General features: G+C 39.0%; 1 protein-coding gene across 15 annotated transcripts in view; it reads left to right on the top strand.

Moving 5' to 3' along the window:
• The window catches only part of LTBP1 (latent transforming growth factor beta binding protein 1), a 424,762-nt gene that overhangs the window by 310,213 nt on the left and 90,210 nt on the right, over positions 1–24,339 (top strand). For all 15 annotated transcript variants that reach the window (XM_033838746.2, XM_033838748.2, XM_033838744.2 and 12 more), the window contains 3 exons: positions 13,947–14,069; positions 20,105–20,227; positions 22,726–22,848. In XM_033838746.2, coding sequence (XP_033694637.1) covers positions 13,947–14,069; positions 20,105–20,227; positions 22,726–22,848 — 369 coding nt within the window. The remainder of the gene's footprint in view (positions 1–13,946; positions 14,070–20,104; positions 20,228–22,725; positions 22,849–24,339) is intronic.

Here is a 24,339-nt window from a genome sequence, read left to right as displayed (position 1 = left end):
TTGCTTAACTTACGTAATGTTATAATGTCAATTATATCTCATCGAAAAAAACTACTTCTGAAGGCAGGAAATATACCTGTGTGGGAATACTAGTTACTGTAATAACAATTTCTCTTTACATAGTTTACAGTATACCTGTAGTACAGATATATAAATATTTTCCCAAATAGGTTAATGGGCTTGTTCCTGGTCGTAGGTAATAAATGGCAGAGCTAGGGCATGATCCCAGGTCTCTTAGCTTCAAAGCTACTATTGTTTTGTTTTATATAATGTCTCATATACCTCTCATGTACACCCAAGACAATTAGAGGACAAAACAATAAAATTAAGATAATAAGGAAATAGAAGTTCATAGAATGGAAAGATTCATGTGGACTGGAATTGTCTCTTACAAGCAGCAATAGTTCTGGCTCAGGGGTTCTAGAGTCTGAGATGGCAGGCCAATCCATAGGCAGCCCAGTTGAGATTTTCTGAAAGACACAATGTTCCTTTAGAAAGGTGACGTAGAAAGTTAGTGATTTGCTCAGATTAGTGGGTTGATTTTCTGAGGCCATCTTTGGATCTTCATCTGTGATGTACATAGCATTGACTGTTTTCCAATTCTGAAAAGCAGTGATGAGTCTTTGAGGAACATATAACCTATTTTGGTAGGCAGCTCTGCTACTGCATATTTTTAACTTCATCAGAATTGACAGAGGGGATGATATTCTGAGGATTTACTGTACCTCAAGTGCAGGTGAGGTGATTTCATTGCATTGGCCTAATCAGCATGTGTCTCTCATTTTGCCCTGCTTCCTTTTTTTTTTTTTAAACATCTTTATTGGAGTATAATTGCTTTACAATGGTGTGTTAGTTTCTGCTTTATAACAAAGTGAATCAGCTATACATATACATATATCCCCAAATCTCCTCCCTCTTGCGTCTCCCTCCCACCCTCCCTATGCCACCCCTCTAGATGGTCACAAAGCACCGAGCTCATCTCCCTGTGCTATGTGGCTGCTTCCCAATAGCTATCTATTTTACGTTTGGTAGTGTATATATGTCCGTGCCACTCTCTTACTTTGTCCCAGCTTACCCTTCCCCCTCCCTGTGTCCTCAAGTCCATTCTCTAGTAGATCTGTGTCTTTATTCCTGTCTTGCCCCTAGGTTCTTCATGACCTTTTTTTTTTTTTTTAGATTCCATATATATGTGTTAACATACGGTATTTGCTTTTCTCTTTCTGACTTACTTCACTCTGTATGACAGACTCTAGGTCTATCCACCTCACTACAAATAACTCAGTTTCATTTCTTTTTATGGCTGAGTAACATGCCATTGTATATATGTGCCACATCTTCTTTAATCATTCATCTGTTGATGGACACTTAGGTTACTTCCATGTCCTGGCTATTGTAAATAGAGCTGCAATGAACATTGTGGTACATGCCTCTTTTTGAATTATGGTTTTCTCAGGGTATATGCCCAGTAGTGGGATCGCTGGGTCGTATGGTAGTTCTAGTTTTAGTTTTTTAAGGAACCTCCATACTGTTCTCCATAGCGGCTGTATCAATTTACATTCCCACCAACAGTGCAAGAGGGTTCCCTTTTCTCCACACCCTCTCCAGCATTTATTGTTTGTAGATTTTTTGATGATGGCCATTCTGACTGGTGTGAGGTGATACCTCATTGTAGTTTTGATTTGCATTTCTCTAATGATTAGTGATGTTGAGCATCCTTTCATGTGTTTGTTAGCAATCTGTATATCTTCTTTGGAGGAATGTCTATTCAGGTCTTCTGCCCATTTTTGGATTGGGTTGTTTGTTTTTTTATAATTAAGCTACATGAGCTGCTTGTAAATTTGGGAGGTTAATCCTTTGTAGTTGCTTCATTTGCAAATATTTTCTCCCATTCTGAGGGTTGTCTTTTTGTCTTGTTTATGGTTTCCTTTGCTGTGCAAAAGCTTTGAACTTTCATTAGGTCCCTTTTGTTTTTATTTGCATTTCTCTAGAAGGTGGGTCAAAAAGGATCTTGCTGTGATTTATCTCGTAGAGTGTTCTGCCTACGTCTTCCTCTAAGAGTTTGATACTGTCTGGCCTTATATTTAGGTCTTTAATCCATTTTGAGTTTATTTTTGTGTATGGTGTAGAGAGTTTTCTAATTTCATTCTTTTACATGTAGCTGTCCAGTTTGTCCATCACCACTTATTGAAGAGACTGTCTTTTCTCCATTGTATATTCTTGAATCCTTTATCAAAGGTAAGGTGACCATATGTGCGTGGGTTTATCTCTGGGCTTTCCATCCTGTTCCATTGATCTATATTTCTCTTTTTGTGCCAGTACCATACTGTCTTGATTACTGTAGCTTTGTAGTATAGTCTGAAGTACGGAGGCTGATTCCTCCAGCTCCGTTTTTCTTTCTCAAGATTGCTTTGGCTATTTGGAGTCTTTTGTGTTTCCATACAAATTGTGAAAGTTTTTGTTCTAGTTCTGTGAAAAATGCCATTGTTAGTTTGATAGGGATTGCATTAAATCTGTAGATTGCTTTGGGTAGTATAGTCATTTTCACAATATTAATTCTTCAAATCCAAGAACATGGTAAATCTCTCCATCTGTTTGTATCATCTTTAATTTCTTTCATCAGTGTCTTACAGTTTGCTGCATACAGGTCTTTTGTCTCCTTAGGTAGGTTTATTCCGAGGTATTTTATTCTTTTTGTTGCAGTGGTAAATAGGAGTGTTCCCTTAATTTCTCTTTCAGATTTTTCATCATCAGTGTATAGGAATGCAAGCGATCTCTGTGCATTAATTTTGTATCCTGTTACTTTACTATATTCATTGATTAGCTCTAGTAGTTTTCTGGTAGCATCTTTAGGATTCTCTATGTATAGTATCATGTCGTCTGCAAACAGTGAGAGCTTTACTTCTTCTTTTCTGATTTGAATTCCTTTTATTTCTTTTTCTTCTCTGATTGCTGTGGCTAAAACTTCCAAAAGTATGTTGACTAATAGTGGTGAGAGTAGGCAACCTTGTACCTGATTTTAGAGGAAATGCTCTCTGTTTTTCACCACTGACAATGATGTTGCCTATGCGTTTGTCGTATATGCCCTTTATTATGTTGAGGTAAGTTCCCTCTGTACCTACTTTCTGGAGGGTTTGTATCGTAAATGGGTGTTGAATTTTGTCAAAAGCTTTTTCTGCATCTATTGAGATGATCATATGGTTTTATTCTTCAATTTGTTAATATGGTGTATCAATTTGATCGATTTGAATGTATTGAAGAATCCTTGCATTCCTGGGATAAACCCCACTTGAACATGGTGTATGATCCTTTTAATGTGCTGTTGGATTCTGTTTGCTAGTATTTTGTTGAGGAATTTTGCATTCATGTTCATCAGTGATATTGGCCTGTAGTTTTCTTTGTCACATCTTTGTCTGGTTTTGGTATCAGGGTGATGGTAGCCTCGTAGGATGAGTTTGGGAGTTTTCCTCCCTCTGCTATATTTTGGAAGAGTTTGAGAATGATCAGTGTTAGTTCTTCTCTAAATGTTTGATAGAATTTGCCTGTGAAGGCATCTGGTTCTGGGCTTTTGTTTGTTGGAAGATTTTTAATCACAGTCCCAATTTCAGTGCTTGTGATTGGTCTGTTTATATTTTCTGTTTCTTTCTGCTTCAGTCTCAGAAGGTTGTGTATTTCTAAGAATTTGTCCATTTCTTCCAGGTTGTCCATTTTATTGCCATATAGTTGCTTGTAGTAATCATGATCCTTTGTATTTCTGCAGTGTCAGTTGTTACTTCTTTTTCATTTCTAATTCTATTGATTTGAGTCTTCTCCCTTTTTTTCTTGATGAGTCTGGCTAATGGTTTACCAATTTTGCTTATCTTCTCAAAGAACCAGCTTTTAGTTTTGTTGATCTTTGCTATTGTTCCCTTCATTTCTTTTTCATTTATTTCTGATCTGATCTTTATGATTTCTTTCCTTCTGCTAACTTGGGGGGTGTTTTTGTTCTTCTTTCTCTAATTGCCTTAGGTGTAAAGATAGGTTGTTTATTTGAGGTGTTTCTTGTTTCCTGAGGTAGGATTGTATTGCTATAAACTACCCTCTTAAAACTGCTTTTGCTGCATCCCATAGGTTTGGGGTCATTGTGTTTTCATTGTCATTTGTTTGTAGGAATATTTTGATTTCCTCTTTGATTTCTTCAGTGATCTCTTGTTTATTTAGTAATGTATTGTTTAGCCTCCGTGTGTTTGTATTTCTTACAGATTTTTCCTGTAATTGATATCTAGTCTCATAGCGTTGTGGTTGGAAAAGATACTTGGTATGATTTCAATTTTCTTAAATTTACCAAGGCTTGATTTGTGACCCAAGATATGATCTGTCCTGGAGAATGTTCCATGAGCACTTGAGAAGAATGAGTATTCTGTTGTTTCTGGATGGAATGTCCTATAAATATCAATTAAGTCCATCTTTTTTAATGTATCATTTAAAGCTTGTGTTTCCTTATTTATTTTCATTTTGGATGATCTGTCCATTGGTGAAAGTAGGATATTAAAGTCCCCTACTATGATTGTGTTACTGTCGATTTCCCCTTTTATGGCTGTTAGCATTTGCCTTATGTTTTGAGGTGCTCCTGTGTCTTTTGGTTGAGGCATTTAAGCCATTTACATTTAAGGTAATTATTGATATGTATGTTCCTATTACCATTTTCTTAATTGTTTTGGGTTTATTACTGTAGGTCTTTTCCTTCTCTGTGTTTCCTGCCTAGAGAAGTTCCTTTAGCATTTGTTGTAAAGCTGGTTTGGTGGTGCTGAATTCTGTTAGCTTTTGCTTGTTTGTAAAGGTTTTAATTTCTCCATCAAATCTGAATGAGATCCTTGCTGAGTAGAGTAATCTTGGTTGAAGATTTTTTTCCTTCATCACTTTAAATATGTCCTGCCACTCACTTCTGGCTTGCAGAGTTTCTGCTGAAAGAGCAGCTGTTAACCTTATGGGGGTTTCCTTTTATGTTATTTGCTGTTTTTCCCTTGTTGCTTTTAATATTTTTTCTTTGTATTTAATTTTTGATAATTTGCTTAATATGTGTCTTGGCATGTTTCTCCTTGCTTTTATCCTGTATGGGACTCTCTGCACTTCCTAGACTTGATTGACTATTTCCTTTCCCATATTAGGGAAGTTTTCAACTGTAATCTCTTCAAATATTTTCTCAGTCCCTTTCTTTTTCTGTTCTTCTTCTGGAATCCCTATAATTCTAATGTTGGTGCATTTACTGTTGTCCCAGAGGTCTCTGAGACTGTGCTCAGTTCTTTTCATCATATTTTATTCTCCTCTGTGGTAGTTATTTCCACTGTTTTATCTTGCAGGTCATTTATCAGTTCTTCTGCCTCAGTTATTCTGTTATTGATTCTTACTAGAGAATTTTTAATGTCATTTTTTGTGTTGTTCATCATTGTTTGTTTGCTCTTTAGTTCTTCTGGGTTCTTGTTAGACGTTTCTTGTATTTTCTCCATTCTATTTCCAAGATTTTGGATCATGTTTACTATCATTACTCTGAATTCTTTTTCAGGTAGACTGCCTATTTCCTCTTCATTTGTTTGGTGTGATGGGTTTTTACCTTGCTCCTTCATCTGCTGTGTGTTCCTCTGTCTTCTCATTTTGGTTAACTTACTGTGTTTGGCGCCTCCTTTTCGCAGGCTGAAGATTCGTAGTTCCTGTTGTTTGTGATGTCTGCCCCCAGTGGGTAAGTTTGGTTCAGTGGGTTGTGTAGGCTTACTTGTGGAGGGGACTGGTGCCTGTGTTGTGGTGGATGAGGCTGGATCTTGTCTTTCTGGTGGGCAGGACTGCATCCGGTGGTGTATTTTGGGGTGTCTGTGACCTTATTATGATTTTAGGCAGCCTCTCTGCTAATGAGTGGGGTTGTGTTCCTGTCTTGCTAGTTGTTTGGCATAGGGATTCCAGCACTGTAGCTTGCTGGTTGTTGAGTGGTGCAGGGTCTTAGTGTTGAGATGGAGATCTCCGGGAGAGCTTTCGCCGTTTGTTATTACGTGGAGCCGGGAGGTCTCCATTGGACTGATGTCCTGAACTCAGCTCTCCCACCTCAGAGGCACAGGCCTGACACCTGGCCAGAGCACCAAGACTCTGTCAGCTACACAACTCAGAACAAAAGGGAGAGAAAAAGAAATAAAGTAAAAAATAAATAAAGTTATTAAAATAAAATATTTTTAAAAATTATTAAAAATTTAAAAAGTAATAAGGCTTCCCTGGTGGCACAGTGGTTGAGAATCCACCTGCCAATGTAAGGGACACAGGTTCGTGCCCTGGTCTGGGAAGATCCCACATGGTGTGGAGCAGCTAAGCCCGTATGCCACAACTACTGAGCCTGCACTGTAGAGCCCACAGGCCACAACTACTGAAGCCTGTGTACCTAGAGCCCATGCTCCACAACAAGAGAAGCCACCACAGTGAGAAGCCCGCGTATGACAATGAAGAGTAGCCCCCACTCACTGCCACTAGAGAAAAGCCCACGCAGCAACTAAGATCCAACACAGCCAAAAATAAATAAATAAATTTATTTTAAAAAAATTAAAAGTAGTAAAAGAAAAAAAAGGTAAGAAAGAAGAGAGCAACCAAACCAAAAAACAAATCCACCAGTGATAACAAGAGCTATTCTAACAAATAGCTATGATAAAATAGCTATGATAGCTATTTTATTATCAAATAGCTATGATAACAAAAACTATTCTAAAAAAACAAAGAAACACAAAAACGGACAGACAGAACCCTAGGACAAATGGTAAAAGCAAAGCTATACAGACAAAATCACACAAAGAAGCACACATATACACAGTCACAAAAAGAGAAAAAGGAAAGAAATATATATATTAAAAAAGAGGAAGAGAGCAACCAAATCAATAAACAAATCTACCAGTGATAATAAACTCTAAATACTAAACTAAGATAAACATAAAACCAGAAGCAAATTAGATGCAGAAAGCAAACCCCAACTGTAGTTGCTCCCAAAGTCCACCGCCTGAATTTTGGGATGATTAGTTGTGTGTTCAGGTACTCTAGAGATGCAGGGTACATCAAGTTGATTGTGGAGGTTTAATCTGCTGCTCCTGAGGCTGCTGGGAGAGATTTCCCTGTCTCTTCTTTATTCAAACAGCTCCCAGGGTTCAGCTTTGGATTTGGCCCTGCCTCTGCGTGTAGGTTGCCTGAGGGCTTCTATTCTTTGCTCAGACAGGATGGGTTAAAGGAGTGGCTGATTAGGAGACTCTGGCTCACTCAGGCCGGACGATGGAGGGGTATGGAATGCGAGGTGAGCCTGTGGCTGCAGAGGCCAATGTGACATCACTGGATCACGGGACCCTGGCAGTGGCGGGCTGCACAGGCTCCCCGGAAGGGGGTTGTGGATAGTGACCTGTGCTTGCTCACAGGCCTCTTGGTGACTGCAGCAGCAGCCTTAGCGTTTCATGCCCATCTCTGGTGTGTGCGCTGATAGCCGCGGCTCGCGCCCGTCTCTAGAACTCATTTAGGCAGTGCTCTTAATCTGCTCTCCTCGCACACCCTGAAACAATGGTCTCTTGCCTCTTAGGTAGTTCCAGACTTTTTACTGGACTCCCTCCAGGCTCGCTGTGGCACACTAGCCCCCTTCAGTCTGTGTTCACACAGCCAACCCCAGTCCTCTCCCTGGGATCTGACCTCAGCTCCTAGACCCCACCCGTCCCAGCTGGTGAGCAGACAAGGCTCTTGGGCTGGTGAGTGCTGGTCGGCACTGATCCTCTGTGCGGGAATCTCTCCGCTTTGCCATCCACACCCCAGTGGCTGCACTCTCCTCCACGGCTCTGAAGCTTCCCCCCTCCGCCACCCGCAGTCTCTGCCCAAGAAGGGGCTTCTAGTGTGTGGAAATCTTTCCTCCTTCACAGCTCCCTCCCAGAGGTGCAGCTCCTGTCCCTATTCTTTTGTCTCTGTTTTTTTCTTTTTCCCTGCCCAGGTACGTGGAGAGTTTCTTGCCTTTTGGGAAGTCTGAGGTCTTCTGCCAGCGTTCAGTGGGGTTCTGTAGGAGTTGTTCCACATGTAGTTGTATTTCTGATATATTTGTGGGGAGAAATGTGATCTCCACATCTTACAACTCCGCCATCTTGAAGGTCTCTCCGCCATGCTTGCTTTTCTGTCAAATACGTTCTCCCATCATCTTTAGTATTTGTGTGGCCAAAAAGTTCCTTTGGGTTTTTCCATAAGATGTTACAGAAAAATCTGAATGAACTTTTTGGCCAACCCAATGTAAAGACTGTGAAGAATAGTTGAGGGATAATTGAAGTAGTGTTTGTGTGGGGAGTAATCCTATATTTTCATGTAGCATGGTGATAGAATAAGATGTTTTCTTCCCATATCAAATGGTGCTCACTCACTGAAGTCTCTTGGTCACTAATGAATTACATGAGGTTGAATGGCTTCAGAAAAATGACTGGTTCACCGTGTTGACAGATTCATGTCCTTGGTAGTAAAGGAAGTAATGCAGGTAAACTCTTGCTCTGGACCCTATTCTGACCAACCCCAAGGTAGGTGAAGTGGAAGGGGTCAGTGCAGCCACGGGCTGGCCTGTGGGAAGGTGGCCACTGCGGACCCTTAGAACTTCAGAGGTCCTGCCCACCACAGAGGGGCTTCGGGCTGTCTGGTTTGTTCCCAGGATATTAGGAAGGGAAATTTCAAAAGGGTTCCTGACCCAGATGAAGTACCTCTCGAGGCAATGAGAGAATTTGCAGGTGGGATTGCTGGCCAGCTGGGAATCATCTTTGTGAAATTGTGGAGAATGGAAAGTTGCCCAGGACCTGGAGAGAGATTAATGTCCTCATTTCCCCCCAAAGAGGAAAGAAGGTGGAGTTCGGGAACTAATGACCACTGAACTTCATGTTGATCTTGAAAAAGAACTGTAGACTGCAAGATTCCAATGATGAGGTGAAACATTTTTTAAAGGATGTGATGATCATAAAAATCAGCCAGGTTCATTAAGGACAAATTATGCCTCTGACTGCCTCTTATGATAGGGTTATTAGAGGAGGAATCAGGAAATCCTACAGGTGTGGCATATCCAGTTTTCACCAGGCATTTGTGAGAGTCATTCAAAGTGTTGTGGATGAGAAGGATTAATTTGGATGGGGTGATAGTACAGTGAGGTGGATTCATAAACTCGTTAACAGTCATCCACAAATTGCTGACCTAGTAAACTCCTGGCAACTTCCTTACTGTGGGAGGTTTAATTAATTCATGAATGGCACATGCCAAATTATGTCCCCAAAGCCCATTGGTAAATTGTTTTTCTTGAATTTGTGACCCATTTTTCTATGGACAGTTTCCCTTTTGAACTCATTATGTATTATGCGTGTAAGAATTTGGGTGATACAACTCCTCTATAAGACTGTAATCCTAGAATGAGTTTTGAGCTCCAATACAGAAAACAGAGACATAACCATCTCCCTCTGCTGCAGGGGTAAGGGGCTGTGGGTGTTGGGTGGTAGATAGTAGGGTGGGTAGAGACCCCCTTGTTTCCCATGGCATTGGTCCTCCCAAGGGTTAGAACTAGGGATTATGGGGGCCTGACTTTCTGTCAGTACCATTCAGGGCCCCACAAGTTTGTACTGTATCCTTGACTGAATTGAAAAACCCTGGAAACGATTGAAAGTTTTTCAAGTAGAGGAACAACATCATTGGTCAGATTTGTATTTTAGAAATATTGCTGTGGTTGTAATTTGGATAATGGATTTGATAGGGTCAAACTTTAAATAGAGAAACAAAAGATTATGCCAGTAACCCAGGTGAGAGATAATGGTAGTGGTGGGAATGAAGTAAAGTTGGGTGTATTTGAGAGAGATTTGGTAAGTAGAATTTACATGACTTGGTAGTAAATTGAATGTGGGGAAAGAGGGAGAGTAAGGAATCTAGAAGGGATGACTCCCAAGTTTCTGACTTGGACATCTAAGTGGGTCATGGTAGCCTATATTGACATGAAAGACAGCATAAAGAGAAGGCAGGAAAAGGATCAGTTTGGGCCATGAGGACTGTGGGACATCAAGTAGAGATGTCCCAGTAAACTAACAGAATATAACAGTAAAATTAATTTCTAAGATCGTAGCTGTGGTGATGAGCAGTTAAGGAGAGAGGTCTGGCTAAAGATACAACACTGAGTTTATTTCATTCCCTTTATATCCACCAAGTGAGACTCCACTCTAGACACCTTCCTTCTGTATAGAGATTCTTTTTTTTTCTTAAATTGAGATATAATTGTGAGATAGCATTATATTTCAGGTGTACAAAATGATTCAATATTTGTATACATTGCAACATGATCACCATAATAAGTCTAGTTAACATCCATCACCATACATGGTTACAAATTTTTTTTTCTTGTGATGAAGACTTTTAAGATCCACAGTTGACCCTCTAACAATGAGGGCGTTAGGGGCACCAACCCTCTGTGCAGCTGAAAATCTGCATATAACTTATAGTTGGCCCTCTGCGACCACGGTTTCTCCCAACCACGGATCATGTAGTACTGTAGTATTTACTGTTGAAAAGAATCCATGTGTAATTGGATGCATACAGTTCAAACCCATGTTCTTCAAGGGCCAACTGTATTCTCTTGGCAACTTTCAAGTACGCAATACAGTGTTACTAACTATGGTCACCATGCTGTACATTACATCACCATGACATTTATTTTATAGCTGGAGGTTTGTACATTTTTAGTGATATTTTACTATATATCATTATCTCCTTAAGAGCATAAGTGCCACTAAGCTCATGTACTTATTCAACTCAAACTGTTCTATCTACAGGATTCTGGTTCCATGCAATTATGACTGTAGTAAGTAAAGAATAAACACATCAGGGTCTCCTGGATATTTCAAAGCATTCTGCTTCATCGTTAATCATGGTAGTAGCCTGGTAAAATAGAAGTTTTATAAGTACCTCCTGAATGGTAATCTGCAATGCCTGTTAATTTACTTTAAGAGAAAATATGGTCTTAGAAATTAATTTTACTGTTATATGCTACAGTCTTATAAATCACACTCTCTGGTGCATGAAAAATTAAAAAGAGCAATTGATACATTTTTCAACTTGTTAACATTTTTGAAACCAAACCAGATCCTAGACGTGACATTTTTGCATTGCTGCTGGAATTTCCATGCCCAGCGTCTATGTTCATTCTGTCCCATTATTTATTTTGGCTCCAGTGTTTGGCTTCTTCTTTGAAGTAGTTTGCTTTCAGTGTTTACAAAAGTGGACTCCCGCAACCAAAGAAAGGATGGATAATGAGTCAGTCTGAAAGTGTTACAATTTTTGTTTGTAATGGGATAGGGTCACTCTACTATAACTAGTGATGTTGTGAAAGCAAGGCAGAACGCCTAGGCAGTGTCAATTACTTGGCTGTTTTCAGTATGCGTATGGCATACACACACGTGCACACACACAAGATCCCCGGTGCCTTATTTTGGTAATACTCTACTTCTGAATTCCATTGTAAAAAAGAAAAAGATAGAGTACAGTTTTAATGAAATGCAGTGCAAATGAATGATTGCTGACTTAAAACTAGGTCTCTGTTAATGTGCTCGTGATTCTCTGTTAATACTGAGGTGGAAAGCTGTATTGCTTTTGTGGCAAGCATTGTGAAATGAAAGGGGTACAATCAGGAGCCTTTTCCTTTTTATTGTTTGTCTGCCTTATGTATAAAATACTTTGATTAAGTTGTAGCCCACTGTAAAATTAAGTATAAATTGTGATGCTGTGTATATTTTTGGTACTTTATGGTTGAAGTTTTTTCTCTTTAAATTTTTGATTTTTTATGCTACATTATATACCTTCTTTCTGCAATACACAGTGGACTTACCCAGGGGCATTCAAATGGGGCACAGAACTCAAATTTTTCTTTTTGAATTAACAATATTCTAGTAGGAGCTTAATGAAAGTTTCTTGAATGAAATCAGTGAACACTTAGATAATGATTATTGATATAAATGCTGTGTTAGCAAATCATAAGAACAAAGTCATGCTTTTTCTGTTTAACTTTTTCTATCTCTAGACTTAACTTTACCTATGACAGAACCTTACAGTTTAAAAGATGCTCTTTGGAGTTAGCCTGACTGAGTTCAAATCTGAGCCATCAGTTTCTAACCATGTGGCCTTGGACAAGCTTTGAACTTCTTTAAATCTCAGTTCCGTCCTCTGTGAAGGGTTAACCCATATGGATTTTGTTAGCATTAAATGAGAGAATATGTGTAAAGCCTTCAGTGCCTTCATACAGTAAGTGCCTGATAAGGATTAGCTATTATTCCATTGTATATATGTGCCACATCTTCTTTATCCATTCATCTGTCGATGGACACTTAGGTTGCTTCCATGTCCTGGCTATTGTAAATAGAGCTGCAATGAACATTGTGGTACATGACTTTTTTTGAATTATGGTTTTCTCAAGGTATATGTCCAGTAGTGGGATTGCTGGGTCATATGGTAGTTCTATTTGTAGTTTTTTAAGGAACCTCCATACTGTTCTCCATAGTGGCTGTATCAATTTACATTCCCACCAACAGTGCAAGAGGGTTCCCTTTCCTCCACACCCTCTCCAGCATTTATTGTTTGTAGATTTTTTGGTGATGGCCATTCTGACTGGTGTGAGGTGATACCTCATTGTAGTTTTGATTTGCATTTCTCTAATGATTAGTGATGTTGAGCATTCTTTCATGTGTTTGTTGGCAGTCTGTATATCTTCTTTGGAGAAATGTCTATTTAGGTCTTCTGACCATTTTTGGATTGAGCTGTTTGTTTTTTTGATATTGGACTGCATGAGCTGCTTGTAAATAAAAAGAAATGAAATTGAGTTATTTTTAGTGAGGTGGATGGACCTAGAGTCTGTCATACAGAGTGAAGTAAGTCAGAAAGAGAAAAACAAATACTGTATGCTAACACATATATATGGAATCTAAAAAAAAAAAATGTAAAATTGATAGCTAGTGGGAAGCAGCTGCATAGCACAAGGAGACCAGCTCGGTGTGCTTTGTGACCACCTAGAGGAGGGCAGATAGGGAGGGTGGAAGGGAGGGAGACGCAAGAGGGAAGAGATATGGGGATATATGTATATGTATAACTGATTCACTTTGTTATAAAGCAGAAACTAACACACCATTGTAAAGCAATTATACTCCAATAAAGATGTTAAAAAAAAAAAGATTAGATATTATTATTGTATCTGCCTCTTCAGCCTATACCCCACCTTCACACTACCCAGTAGGCTTATGTTTGTCCCTTAGATTGTGTTTTTTTCTTTAATCACTGATTCAATGCCATCTTAAAATGTTTTGCCTGATTTTTTTTCACCTTTCTGTTAAAACTTTCCCATGGTTGTTCTGGGTCATGAGTCATATCTCTTGTTTCGGTGAACACTGACATTCTACTGAAGTTCATCAGTTCCCTAACTAGACCTCCACGCATCTTTGGTTCTTTGGAATATTTTATCTTGCAGGGGATGTTGCTCTACATCTATCCTCTCTTCCTCCCTCCCCTCTAAAATAAGCCTTCCATTGAGTTTATTTGTAGAGCATGTTTGGTTCCTTTTTTGAGTTACTTTGCAGAAAGTAAATTAAGCCATGGAACCATCATACACATACCTTATACCAGAGCTTCTCTTCCTCTTAAGCGCTAATTTGAAAGCTTATCTTAAAGAACCTGCCCCTCTTGGGAATTCTCTGGTTGTCTAGTGGTTAGGACTCCACACTGTCACTGCTGAGGGCCTGGGTTCAATCCCTGGTTGGGGAACTAAAAATCCCAGAAGCCGCATGGTGCGGCCAAAAAAAGAAAAAGAATCTGCCCCTCTTTAGAAGATCCACTATTTCTAACCAAATTCAACTTTATTTATGTTTTATTTCTTTTTTTCCTCTTTGTCTTTTTTTTCCCCTTTGCATTATACCCCGTTCTTTAAGATGTGGATGAATGCCTGGAACCAGATATCTGCACAAATGGTACTTGCTCCAACCTCGAAGGATCCTACATGTGTTCGTGCCACAAGGGCTATACCCCAACTCCAGACCACAAGCACTGTAAAGGTAAATACTGTAATCAGATGTCTCATTTTTATTTGAACTGCACTTAAAAACATATTAGAGTAACTAGCCTTAAAAAAGGGAAACATACTACCTGTCATTTATTTTGATTGAGCTACTTGGAGCACATTTTGGTTGGCATCTTTGAAAGTGAGTCCTCATGGTGATTAAATACAGACCCTATCTGTTTACATAGAGAAAAACAGTGTTTTTTTAGAGAACATCTGTAAACCACAGATCTGTTTTGTTTTTTCCAGTTATAAAAACAATACATGCAGTTGTACAACTCTGTGAATATACTAAAAACTATTGAATTGTACACTTTAAATAGATGAATTATGTGGTGTGTGATTTTTATTTCAATACAATTGCTATTAAAAAACATGCATTTGCTATACGAAATGTGGCAAATGCAGAAAGGTAAAAAAGATAAAGTAATAATCTTTCTACCTCATTTGTGGATATTTGTATCTCATGGATATTTTATATCATTATGTTCTGTGTACAGTTTTCTATCTACCTTTTTGTCATTTAATAGTATATCATGAGCATTTTACATTTCATTAATAACTCTTTTCAAACATTAGTTTTAAAGGCAGTGTAATATCCCGGTGTATTGCTGTGTCACCATTTTCTTGCTGTTCTTCAGGTGTTGAACAACATACTTTTTCCAGCTTCTGATTATTATGTAAAAATAAAACCTAACAGGCATCTCTATAAAAAATAAACCTTTGCCTGAATTTTCGGATTACTTCCTTATTTATAAAAGTGGAATAATCAGGCAAAATGTTCTGTGTTTAACTATTTCAGTAGAAGAACACTAATTTCTAATTTTAAAAGATTTAATTCTAAAAGATTTAATATGTATTTTATGTGCTAATTTCCTAAACACTTCTAATTATTAAACACTTATTTCATACATCTGTTAAACATTTATATTTCCTCTTTTGTAAATTTGTTAATATCTTTTCCCATTAATCAAGTTTTTAAGTCAATGTGTATGAACACTTTATATATAGGATATATATATATATAAACCTATGTACAGTGTATATATTTAATGTATACCGTTTTCTTTAGAATATTAGTGTAATTTGTCCAAGGTTTTGCTAATTTTTTAAATAATTTTTTAAGAAGTTTTCATTTTTTCTGTGGTTAAATCTATGGATTGTTTCCCTTCTGCTATCTTCCATCACTTTTATACCTAAAAGCATGCTCTTTCAAAGGGACAAAGAGGAAATAAGTAAAAAATTTTTTCTTTACTGTCTCAATGAAAGTGAAGGATCTAGGGTAGTGGTTAATTTATCACTGTGGTAGGGGAGCAGTAAACAGATACCCTACTACTGACCTGTAAGAATTGAAGCATCTTCCACTGGCAGTAGGGAATTCACAGACGTCTGAATTTGCTGCCTTACTCCTTCCATACAGCAGAATACTATCCACTCCCAGGAGAGCATATGAAGTAGGCACATCTCCCTTTTCTCCTGGTCCTTTCCCACATCCGCAGCTTTCCTTCTGACTCCTTAAGCTGGGCATCTCCTCAGAAAAAGTTAAACATGAGAATCACTTGAAAGGTATTATATCTTCCTTACATACAGGACTAATGGTGGCTGAAGGTCTCAGCATCAGAAGCCATTAATCTTTATTTGATTGCTGTATCTGGTTTATTGCCTGTCATGTTACTTTCTCTTCCCAGTCTGCCTGCTTCTTCTCATCTGCTTATTCATAAAAACCCTTGTAATCGGCCCGCACTTCATATTCCAAATTTGTCACCACTGCTTTCTTCAGTTTGCAATCTCTGTCCCATCCAACTGATGTCACAACTGCCCTGGGTATATTCTGTGCTTATTTTGACTCAAGTACTTGCTCATAATTATCCTGCCCTGCACACCGATCTTCTTCCTCACTACTGACCTGAATCCTGGCTCTTCCAGGGATTCACTATACAACCTTGGATAGATAATCTCAGGTTTCCTGATATCATGTCATCCCTAAAATTCGAGGATTGGACTCTCTAGAGGGAAAATGCACAGAGTAGATACATGTTGAATGAATGACTCATTACCACCGTCTTCCTCTTGGCATTGCCATCCCAGATGAGCCTGCTCCTCTCTAGTCAGTCTCCCTACTACCTGAGAATTCACACCATCAATTGATGCCACCCCTAGGAACACTCGTATTTTCTAGTCTCTGGGGCACTCTGCTGGGCTGCTGCAGAAGCTTCTATTCATCCTTCCTTTCCTTCCTCTCAAGTGTATGAAGGAACCAACATGTTCCAGGCACTGCGTATGTTACCAAGAGGCTGAAATCTCTCAAAGAACTATTACTCATTGGAAGAGATGCAAACCTGCATCAGATAATTGGAGACAGTGAAGTACTAAGTGATGAAAGTTAAGTTGTCAGTGATGTCATGTGAATGTCATGTACTCCTGACATTATGTGAGGACCAAAGCACTTTACCTCTGTGCTATTCTTTCCAAAAACCTGTAACCCCTGTCTTAATCATGAGAGAAACATCAGACAAGTCCAAATTGGGGACATTCTGTGGAATTCTGGCCCATATCCTCAAGGCAATTGACGTTGTCAAAACAAGGAAAGACTGACTGGAGAGATGAGACACCTGCATATAATGTGTTTCCCTGGATTGGATCCTGGAACAGAAAGAGGACCTGCATAGAAAAACTGGTGAAATCCAAATAAGTCTGGAGTTTCGGTTTTTTTTTTCTTTTAAAAGGCAGTATGTCATATTCTAGCTGTGATACTCTGAAGCTGTGTTAGCTTGGATAAGTTATCTCATTTCGCCAGGGCTTACTTGCTCATCTGCAAGAAGGTAACAATGATGGCATCTGTGAGGGTTGATGTGAGGATTGCATGAGATAATATAGGGTAATGAGATATCAGAGATAATACATGGAGGATGAGATATAAGGCAGGGGCAGAGCATGACATTTTGTGGTAGATGTTGTTATTCACCGAATAATAGGCATGTACAAAGTTCTGCTGAAGCCGAGAAGTGTGTGACTAATTCAGATTGCATGCTTCTGGGAAGGCTTTGCAGAGGTGTCGCTATTTGAACTTGGTCTTAAAATATTGAATACAGAGGGGAGAAAACCTTAGCAGGCAGAGGAAACAGCACCGCATTGACTGTGTCTTCACCTCACTCAATGTACTGACAACTCTTTTCAGGTTGTAAATACATTATCTAGTGTATTAATCCATTACTTATTTGTATCTTTGTATTTCTTTGTACATTTTAGTGCTGTATGTACTAAATGTATAAATACCCTAGAGATAGTCTCTATTTTAACTCTGAGCAGGACTTATCATAGTAATATGGGCAAAAAGTCCCTTAAAGAAATACCTTTTGGGACTTCCCTGGTGGCACAGTGGTTAATAATCTGCCTGCCAATGCAGGGGACACAGGTTCGAGCCCTGATCCGGGAAGATCCCATATGCCACAGAGCACCTAAGCCCGTACGCCACAACTACTGAGCCTGCGCTCTAGAGCCCAAGAGTCACTACTGAAGCCCACACGCCTAGAGCCCGTGCCCCGCAAAAAGAGAAGCCACCACAATGAGAAGCCCACACACCGCAATGAAGAGTAGCCCCTGCTCGCCGTAACTAGAGAAAGCCTGCGTGCAGCAACAGACCCAACGCAGCCAAAATAAAAATAAAATAATAACTTGATTAAAAAAACCAAACAAACAAATACCTTTTGTGAAGAATAATATCTTCTGTTCATCTCTTGGCACGAGAGAGAAGACATTTGTCCTGCATGCCTATTTTATTAGAAAGTGTTCTTTTCTCATAGGAATTTGGTCCCTCATCAGAAAAGAAAAAATGCTTTTTAATGTGTAGAATTATGCTGCCTCTGTTCCTGTGTCCTTTTAAAGACCCAAAGATCACCTCATTCAAGATAACAGAGTTGCCTCGAGTTTTTCCAAATATGTGTATCATTACTTATAATGAATTACTTCTGACAGTCTTCCCAACATAAATGAGTAACTTATGTAAGATGTCTGGTGTATCCTGACAGTACTTGGAATGGAGGGTATAGTCTTGCTGCAAACATCTTCACATGGGAATGCTTAATTTTTCATCTTCTTTGAGAAAGTCAAAAAGAGGCCAAAGCATTAAAAATGTTGTCAGACGTTACGTGAGATCCAACCAGCTACATGAGCTATTGTTGGTCTTAAATTCTTGAACTGACGTCTCAAGTATTTTATAGAATGTGCTGAAAGAAAACATGGTGTGGGCTCGTCTTTGCTGTCGACCACTTGAAAAGCTAGTAGACTGAGAATGCTGGAAAGGTGTAAAATCATTCGTAAGACAAAATTCTTATTTAATTTCTCTATTGGTAGTCAACAGTTGGCAGCCAGGAATTATACATAAACAAAAGGGATCAACTTCACAATAAGTGAAACAAAAGTTTCTAGTAAACTCAAGTAATTTCTGCAAGAAATTAAATCAGAAACAAATTTCTGAACTCCAGTTACATTAATAGTCAATGTGAGCTTTTTCAGGAAGCATAACCTGACACCTTGCTTGCATGAAGATAAAATTCAAAAGGTTAACGCCTCACTAGAGGTTAAGAAATGCAACTTTGCTCAGGAAACAGGTAATTGTCAGTGATACTTGAGGGAAAGGACTGTGCAGTTAATTGAGTTCTCCTGGCAAAAACTTGTAGATGCAAGGGGGGAAAGTGGTGGAAGAGGGGCGTGGTGGTGGGATGAATTGGGAGATTGGGATTGACATGTGTACACTAGTATGTATAAAATGGATAACTAATAAGAACCTGCTAGATAAAAAATTTTTTAAAAACCTTGTAGATGCATTTTAAGTAACAGGATATTTTCAGAAGGAAGCACTAGTCAGACATTGATCTTTAGGATGTGATTTCCTTAAAACAAGTTCTGCTCTTTTAAGATCAGGACTCCTCTCTCCCACCCTGAGTACAGGGCTGGTGTGTTTTCATCCATTGTCTCCACTAATCCTCACAGCAGACCTGTGGTGGAGGTGGTGAAGCTCAGTCCTACCATATTTTAATGATCATAAACTCTTACAGACTGACTAGCTCTTCAGCAGAACCTTCTGAGGCTGTATCCTCATAGAGAAGGCAAGACAGCACTATCTAATTAGATCAGACCAACCTGACAGCCAAACAAAAGCGTTTAGAAAACACGCGCTGCTTCTACAAGTGTTCAAGGTATTGAGGAGGCCAGGCTTTTCTTCATTCGTGTAAATTCATATCCACGACTAGGAAACTTATAAAGAGTTATGTTCTTTCTCAGTCAAGAGCTCTATGTTTATTCAAGGCATTTGAAAAAAAGTCCTCACTCATCACTTTCTCCTTAGACATTCCAACATCTATCATCAAAACATCATGCCTCCTGGCTTTCCTTGTTACTTTGAAAATGAGCTCAGTGTCCTTTAACACAACTGTTTGACCTTATACTTTTCCAGGTTCTTCTAGTACAGTAGAAATCTCTATTTTGTTTTTTAAATTCTTGGGAGAGTTTTAATTCTGCCTTTTTTCTGCCTTCTACAGGTCTGCAAACTGCCTCGTAGCCATTTGTGCTGAGGTTCTTTCTTTTTTCAACTCTAAAATATTTCATATTGCGTTTGTGCTATATCCAAAGTATGAGAGAGAGAGAGAGATGGCAAAGAGCTTGATGTTGTATTGAAAACAATTTTACTTCATCATAAATGTATCATCTATTTGTAATTATTTCTTTTCTACAGTTCAGCATACTGAGGTTGATGGTTGGTACACTGGTGGGCTGATTCAAACTAGAATGTAGAGTGCCTCACCTAGGAGAAGTACTATTATTTTTGTGATAATAACCCCAGAATGCATTGGAAAGGGCAGAGCCTTTTTTTCTGCTTATTAAAAAGTTTCTATTGTGGTTCATGCCTTAAAAGGCCAGCCTGGAAATGGAAGGCTTTGAGGGCAGTAGCTTGGTTTACAGTCTCAAACTTTAGCTAATGGGGTGTTTAGATATAAGAACTAATGTAAACAATTGTCATTGTGTTTACAGATGTTGACGAATGTCAGCAAGGGAACCTGTGCATAAACGGGCAGTGCAAGAACACCGAGGGCTCCTTCAGGTGTACCTGTGGGCAGGGCTACCAGCTGTCAGCAACAAAAGACCAGTGTGAAGGTAGGAGTGTAGCACCATGAACTACTGTGATTGCAGTTTAAGGCACGTGCCTACAAAAAAATGTGCACTCAGTAAAGTGAGTGGGTTTTGAGAAACTACCTACGTGATTGTTTTATTGTGCCAGAAATCAAGGGACTTACACTTAAGTCAGGAAAGTCAATGAAACAGGATGGGAAAAGTCTAAATTTGAAAACTAAGGTATTAGTGGTCAGTGGCTGGGCATTACTATTGGAAAGAAAAATGGTTACTCTGTGTAATTCCTTACTTGCAGAAAATCAATTGTATTAAAATCATTTGAAAGTTTCACCTAATAGGATTAACACTTAGAAGCGAATTATGTCAGCCTTGTATTATGTTTTGGAATATTAATGATCTAGTTTTTGTATGCATTGAGCTTTTTAAAATTCTTACTTTAAAAAAAATAATCACTAAACAAGACTTTTCAGGAAGACTGAAATAGCATCCCCCTTATACTCAGGGATAAAGTTTGTGAAATATACCCTGTTCCTACAGGTGATAGTGAGGATTTTGGACCTCACTGGGGTTGACCTTAGACTTAAAAAACGTATTTTTCTTCATTGAACTTCATACAGAATTACAGATTGGCCCTTCAACAACACATGTTTGAACTGCATGGGTCCATTTATACGCAGATTTTTTTCCGTGAATACTTAGTAGAGTACTACACGATCTGTGGTTGGTTGAATCCTCAGATGCAGAACTGTGGAGACAGAAGACCAACTGTCAGGTTAAATGCAAATTTTTGACTGTGTGGTGGTTGGCCCCCCCAACCCCCTCATTGTTCAAGGGTCAACTGTACTTCACCTCCCAACAAGTATATGCTTCCTGAGCTTGAAAATACTATGGTATCACCAGTGACAAGCACAAGTGTCCAGAGTTCCTGAAAAGAAATGTCATTTAAACGTCATTTATTTAAGAATACACATTGTACTTGATCAGTTGTTTTATTATAGGGAAACAAATCATATCCATGTCTGTATGTAAACTTTAGATATTTAATAAGTAGAAAGGTCTCCTGAGGTAGTGTTATAAAAGAGACAATGTATGGTGGTCCTACAAAGGGATCTACCAATATTATCATAACCTTCTTCAATTATCCCTTTCTAGAACAAAGAGAGTCATTACAATACCTAATCTAGAGGTGAAGAATGATCAGACACACACAAACACACTCATGTACACAGATAAATTAAGTAATTTGTTCTAGATTCTAGTCCCTCTCAAAGTTTTTATACTTTATTTAATGAATCCTGACCTTTACAGTGTGTGTGATAAGGGTAGACGTCCACCCATAATGTAATAAGACTATCGTGTTCATAGTCCTTCCTTTTGAAGAGCCAGTGATGTCACTCCTAGAGATAAGTCAGACACAGGAGAATCACCCACCAGGTTAGAAATAGGGGCAAACCAATGTTAGGTGCTAAATGCCAGGATGATCAGAATGATGCTGTAAAGCAGAGTAGGATAGAACAGTGGTGTAGGGTCCCTGTGGTGTTAACTCTTGCAGAATCACACTGCCAGAAGTAGATACACATATGCAAAATGTGATGAATAAAGTTGATCGGCAAACAACATGAAATAAGTGCCTGCTGATTGTTGAAACGCTAGGTCATCTAAGGAGTAAAAAAAGATGTGGTAGACAGAGGCCCTGCCTCAGGAAAGCCAGAATCTGATGGTGAAGGTAAATGATGGAATACATGCAATATGTTATCATGCCTTTTATGTGTGGATATGATGCAGGCACGTGTGTGAGCCTGAGCTCAGGATTGCGGTTACAAAACAAATAATCTCTAAGCAGAGGATGTGTGTGTCAAGCAAGAGGGATTCAGAAGCAATGTAGGTATCAAATGGGCTGAGAGCCCATTTGAAGGACCATTAGATTTGCCCAGAAAATCATTGAGAGAGAGAGAAGGTGGAAGCCTGATTGCCAGGGGTCTAAAGGGTAAATTACTGAAAAAGAATTGAAGACCTTCACGCCATGACACTTTTCAATCAGGGGGGTCAGCAAACTTCTCCTGTAAAGGGCCAGATAGTATATGAATGTGTGGTGCTATTTTCCAATAAAACTTTATTTATAATAATAGGCAGTGGTGGGCTGTAGCTTGCTGACCCCTGCTTTAGACTATCACAGGCCTTAGGGCTTTTAAACTCAGAGTGTTAAACTTGAACCTATAGAAGGAATTCCAAGAAGCTTCGTTGTGATTCCCAGATTACAGCCAAGTATTTGCCCCTCATCAGTGACCAGTAGAATTAATATGTACAGATTCTCAGCTCATTGCTTAAATTTTTAAGCTCATCTGGTTTTCCCTACAGGGATATTAATGAGTGACCTTTTACTAGAGGTCAGTTTGAATCACATAATGAAAATTCTGAATTAATTAGAAACCAGATAGTTTATAGACCTCCTTTACATGAATGATTAAAAACTCACTTTTAAAGCACCACTTCTAAGTTTCTTTTTACTCTCTTGCTCATAGATATTGATGAATGCCAGCACCGTCATCTCTGCAGTAATGGGCAGTGCAGGAACACGGAGGGCTCCTTCCGCTGTGTTTGTGACCAGGGTTACAGAGCGTCCGCCCTTGGAGACCATTGTGAAGGTGAGAATTGCTCTTGATTGCAGAATCATAAAATGTGAGAATCAGGATCAGGGAAATCTGGACATCATCCTGGCCTCTGTCCTTGACCCCATACTTTTGACTTCACAGTTGAGGACACGAGATCCCTGCAAGATATTTTCCCCATGGTCACACAAATAGTGCCAAGAAGTGCATAGAATCAAGGTTTTCCTTACACTACTCAGAGCAGTTATGCCAGAAGAATTATGCCAGCTAGATGAATAAAGAATCAGTTTAACTTTTCTCAGCTGTGGATGGTTTATCCTGGGTGTATAGTTCTGTATAGCATCCACTGGGATGCAGGACTAGTGGTACCAACGATCCAAGTAAGTAAAGACAAGTTAATTTTCCAGAAAAATGTAAAGTTTTTAAAGCCAGACTTTAATTCAATTTTGAGCTTTTCACATAAAATATTTCTTCAAGATAACCCATGTGTACAGCATTTGTGAGCTGTTAACCACTTTCACTACCTGCCTTGGCTCAGAACCCCTTTGGGTGGTCAGAGCTGCTGAAGCTGCCTGTCACCAGCCTATCACTTGTGAATTCTCCGTGTTCACTGTGTGTTTTTCCCACTCGTCTGCTGATTTGCTGCATTTAGACCCTGTCAGTTATGAAAGCAGAAATGTGAACATGGCAGGGTTTGCCTCACATGGTGAGGTGGTGTCTGCTTGAGGGTCTGAACCCCACCTTTGATAGAAGAGAATGAGCTTTTCAGTGATTGGTTTTGTGGCACATGCTTCAGTGGCCCCAGATACTTTTGGACTTTTCAGTCCCATTTGTTGGGAAAGATCAACTGTATTGTATCCTTCTCTTCTGACCAGAGAACTTGGCTCAGTCACAACCTGTCCGGAGGGCAATTGGTACCGTTTCAGAGGTGTTAAAATGTACATTATTGTTGAATCAGTGGGTCATCTTCTAGGATTTTATCCTAAGGTAATAATGTTTTTCAGAGGGTTAATACAACCAGTGAAAAGTTGTAATCAACATACCTATTGAAAAAATAGGCAAATGATCAAGTGATAAGTCATAATAACAATAATAATTGGTTGTCTGAAAACTATGGATGGGGAACTCTCCAATATATGGGTAAATGTTGATGATTCAACATAGTGGCAATGCAAGATGGAAGAGGCGGTCGTGTTTCTGGGAGCCAGTCATGGAAGAACCTATTCTAGAAGTAAGGAGGTGGTAGGGCACATGCTAAGGCACTGAAAACCTACACTGACCACCAGTATGTATTTTGCCCTAATTCCTGGCCTAGCCAAGAGGATAACCAGGCCATTGACTAAGTCTTGGGTAATGGGTGCTTATTATAGGACATGTTCCTCTATTTTGGCTGTTTTAATATGTAACCATTTCACCAGAAGTCCAATATTTTTATTCTAAAACCATCCATTTCATGAAAAGCCAAATAAAAACGTTTCCCCAGCTTCCTTGGCGTTATTAATATATATGTTCCATAAGAAAGCTTCT

This window comes from Tursiops truncatus, chromosome 14 (genome assembly GCF_011762595.2).
Source record: "Tursiops truncatus isolate mTurTru1 chromosome 14, mTurTru1.mat.Y, whole genome shotgun sequence".
Taxonomy (NCBI): domain Eukaryota; kingdom Metazoa; phylum Chordata; class Mammalia; order Artiodactyla; family Delphinidae; genus Tursiops; species Tursiops truncatus.
The sequence above is the reverse complement of the archived record's forward strand: the minus strand, read 5'-3'. Positions and strand labels throughout refer to the sequence as shown.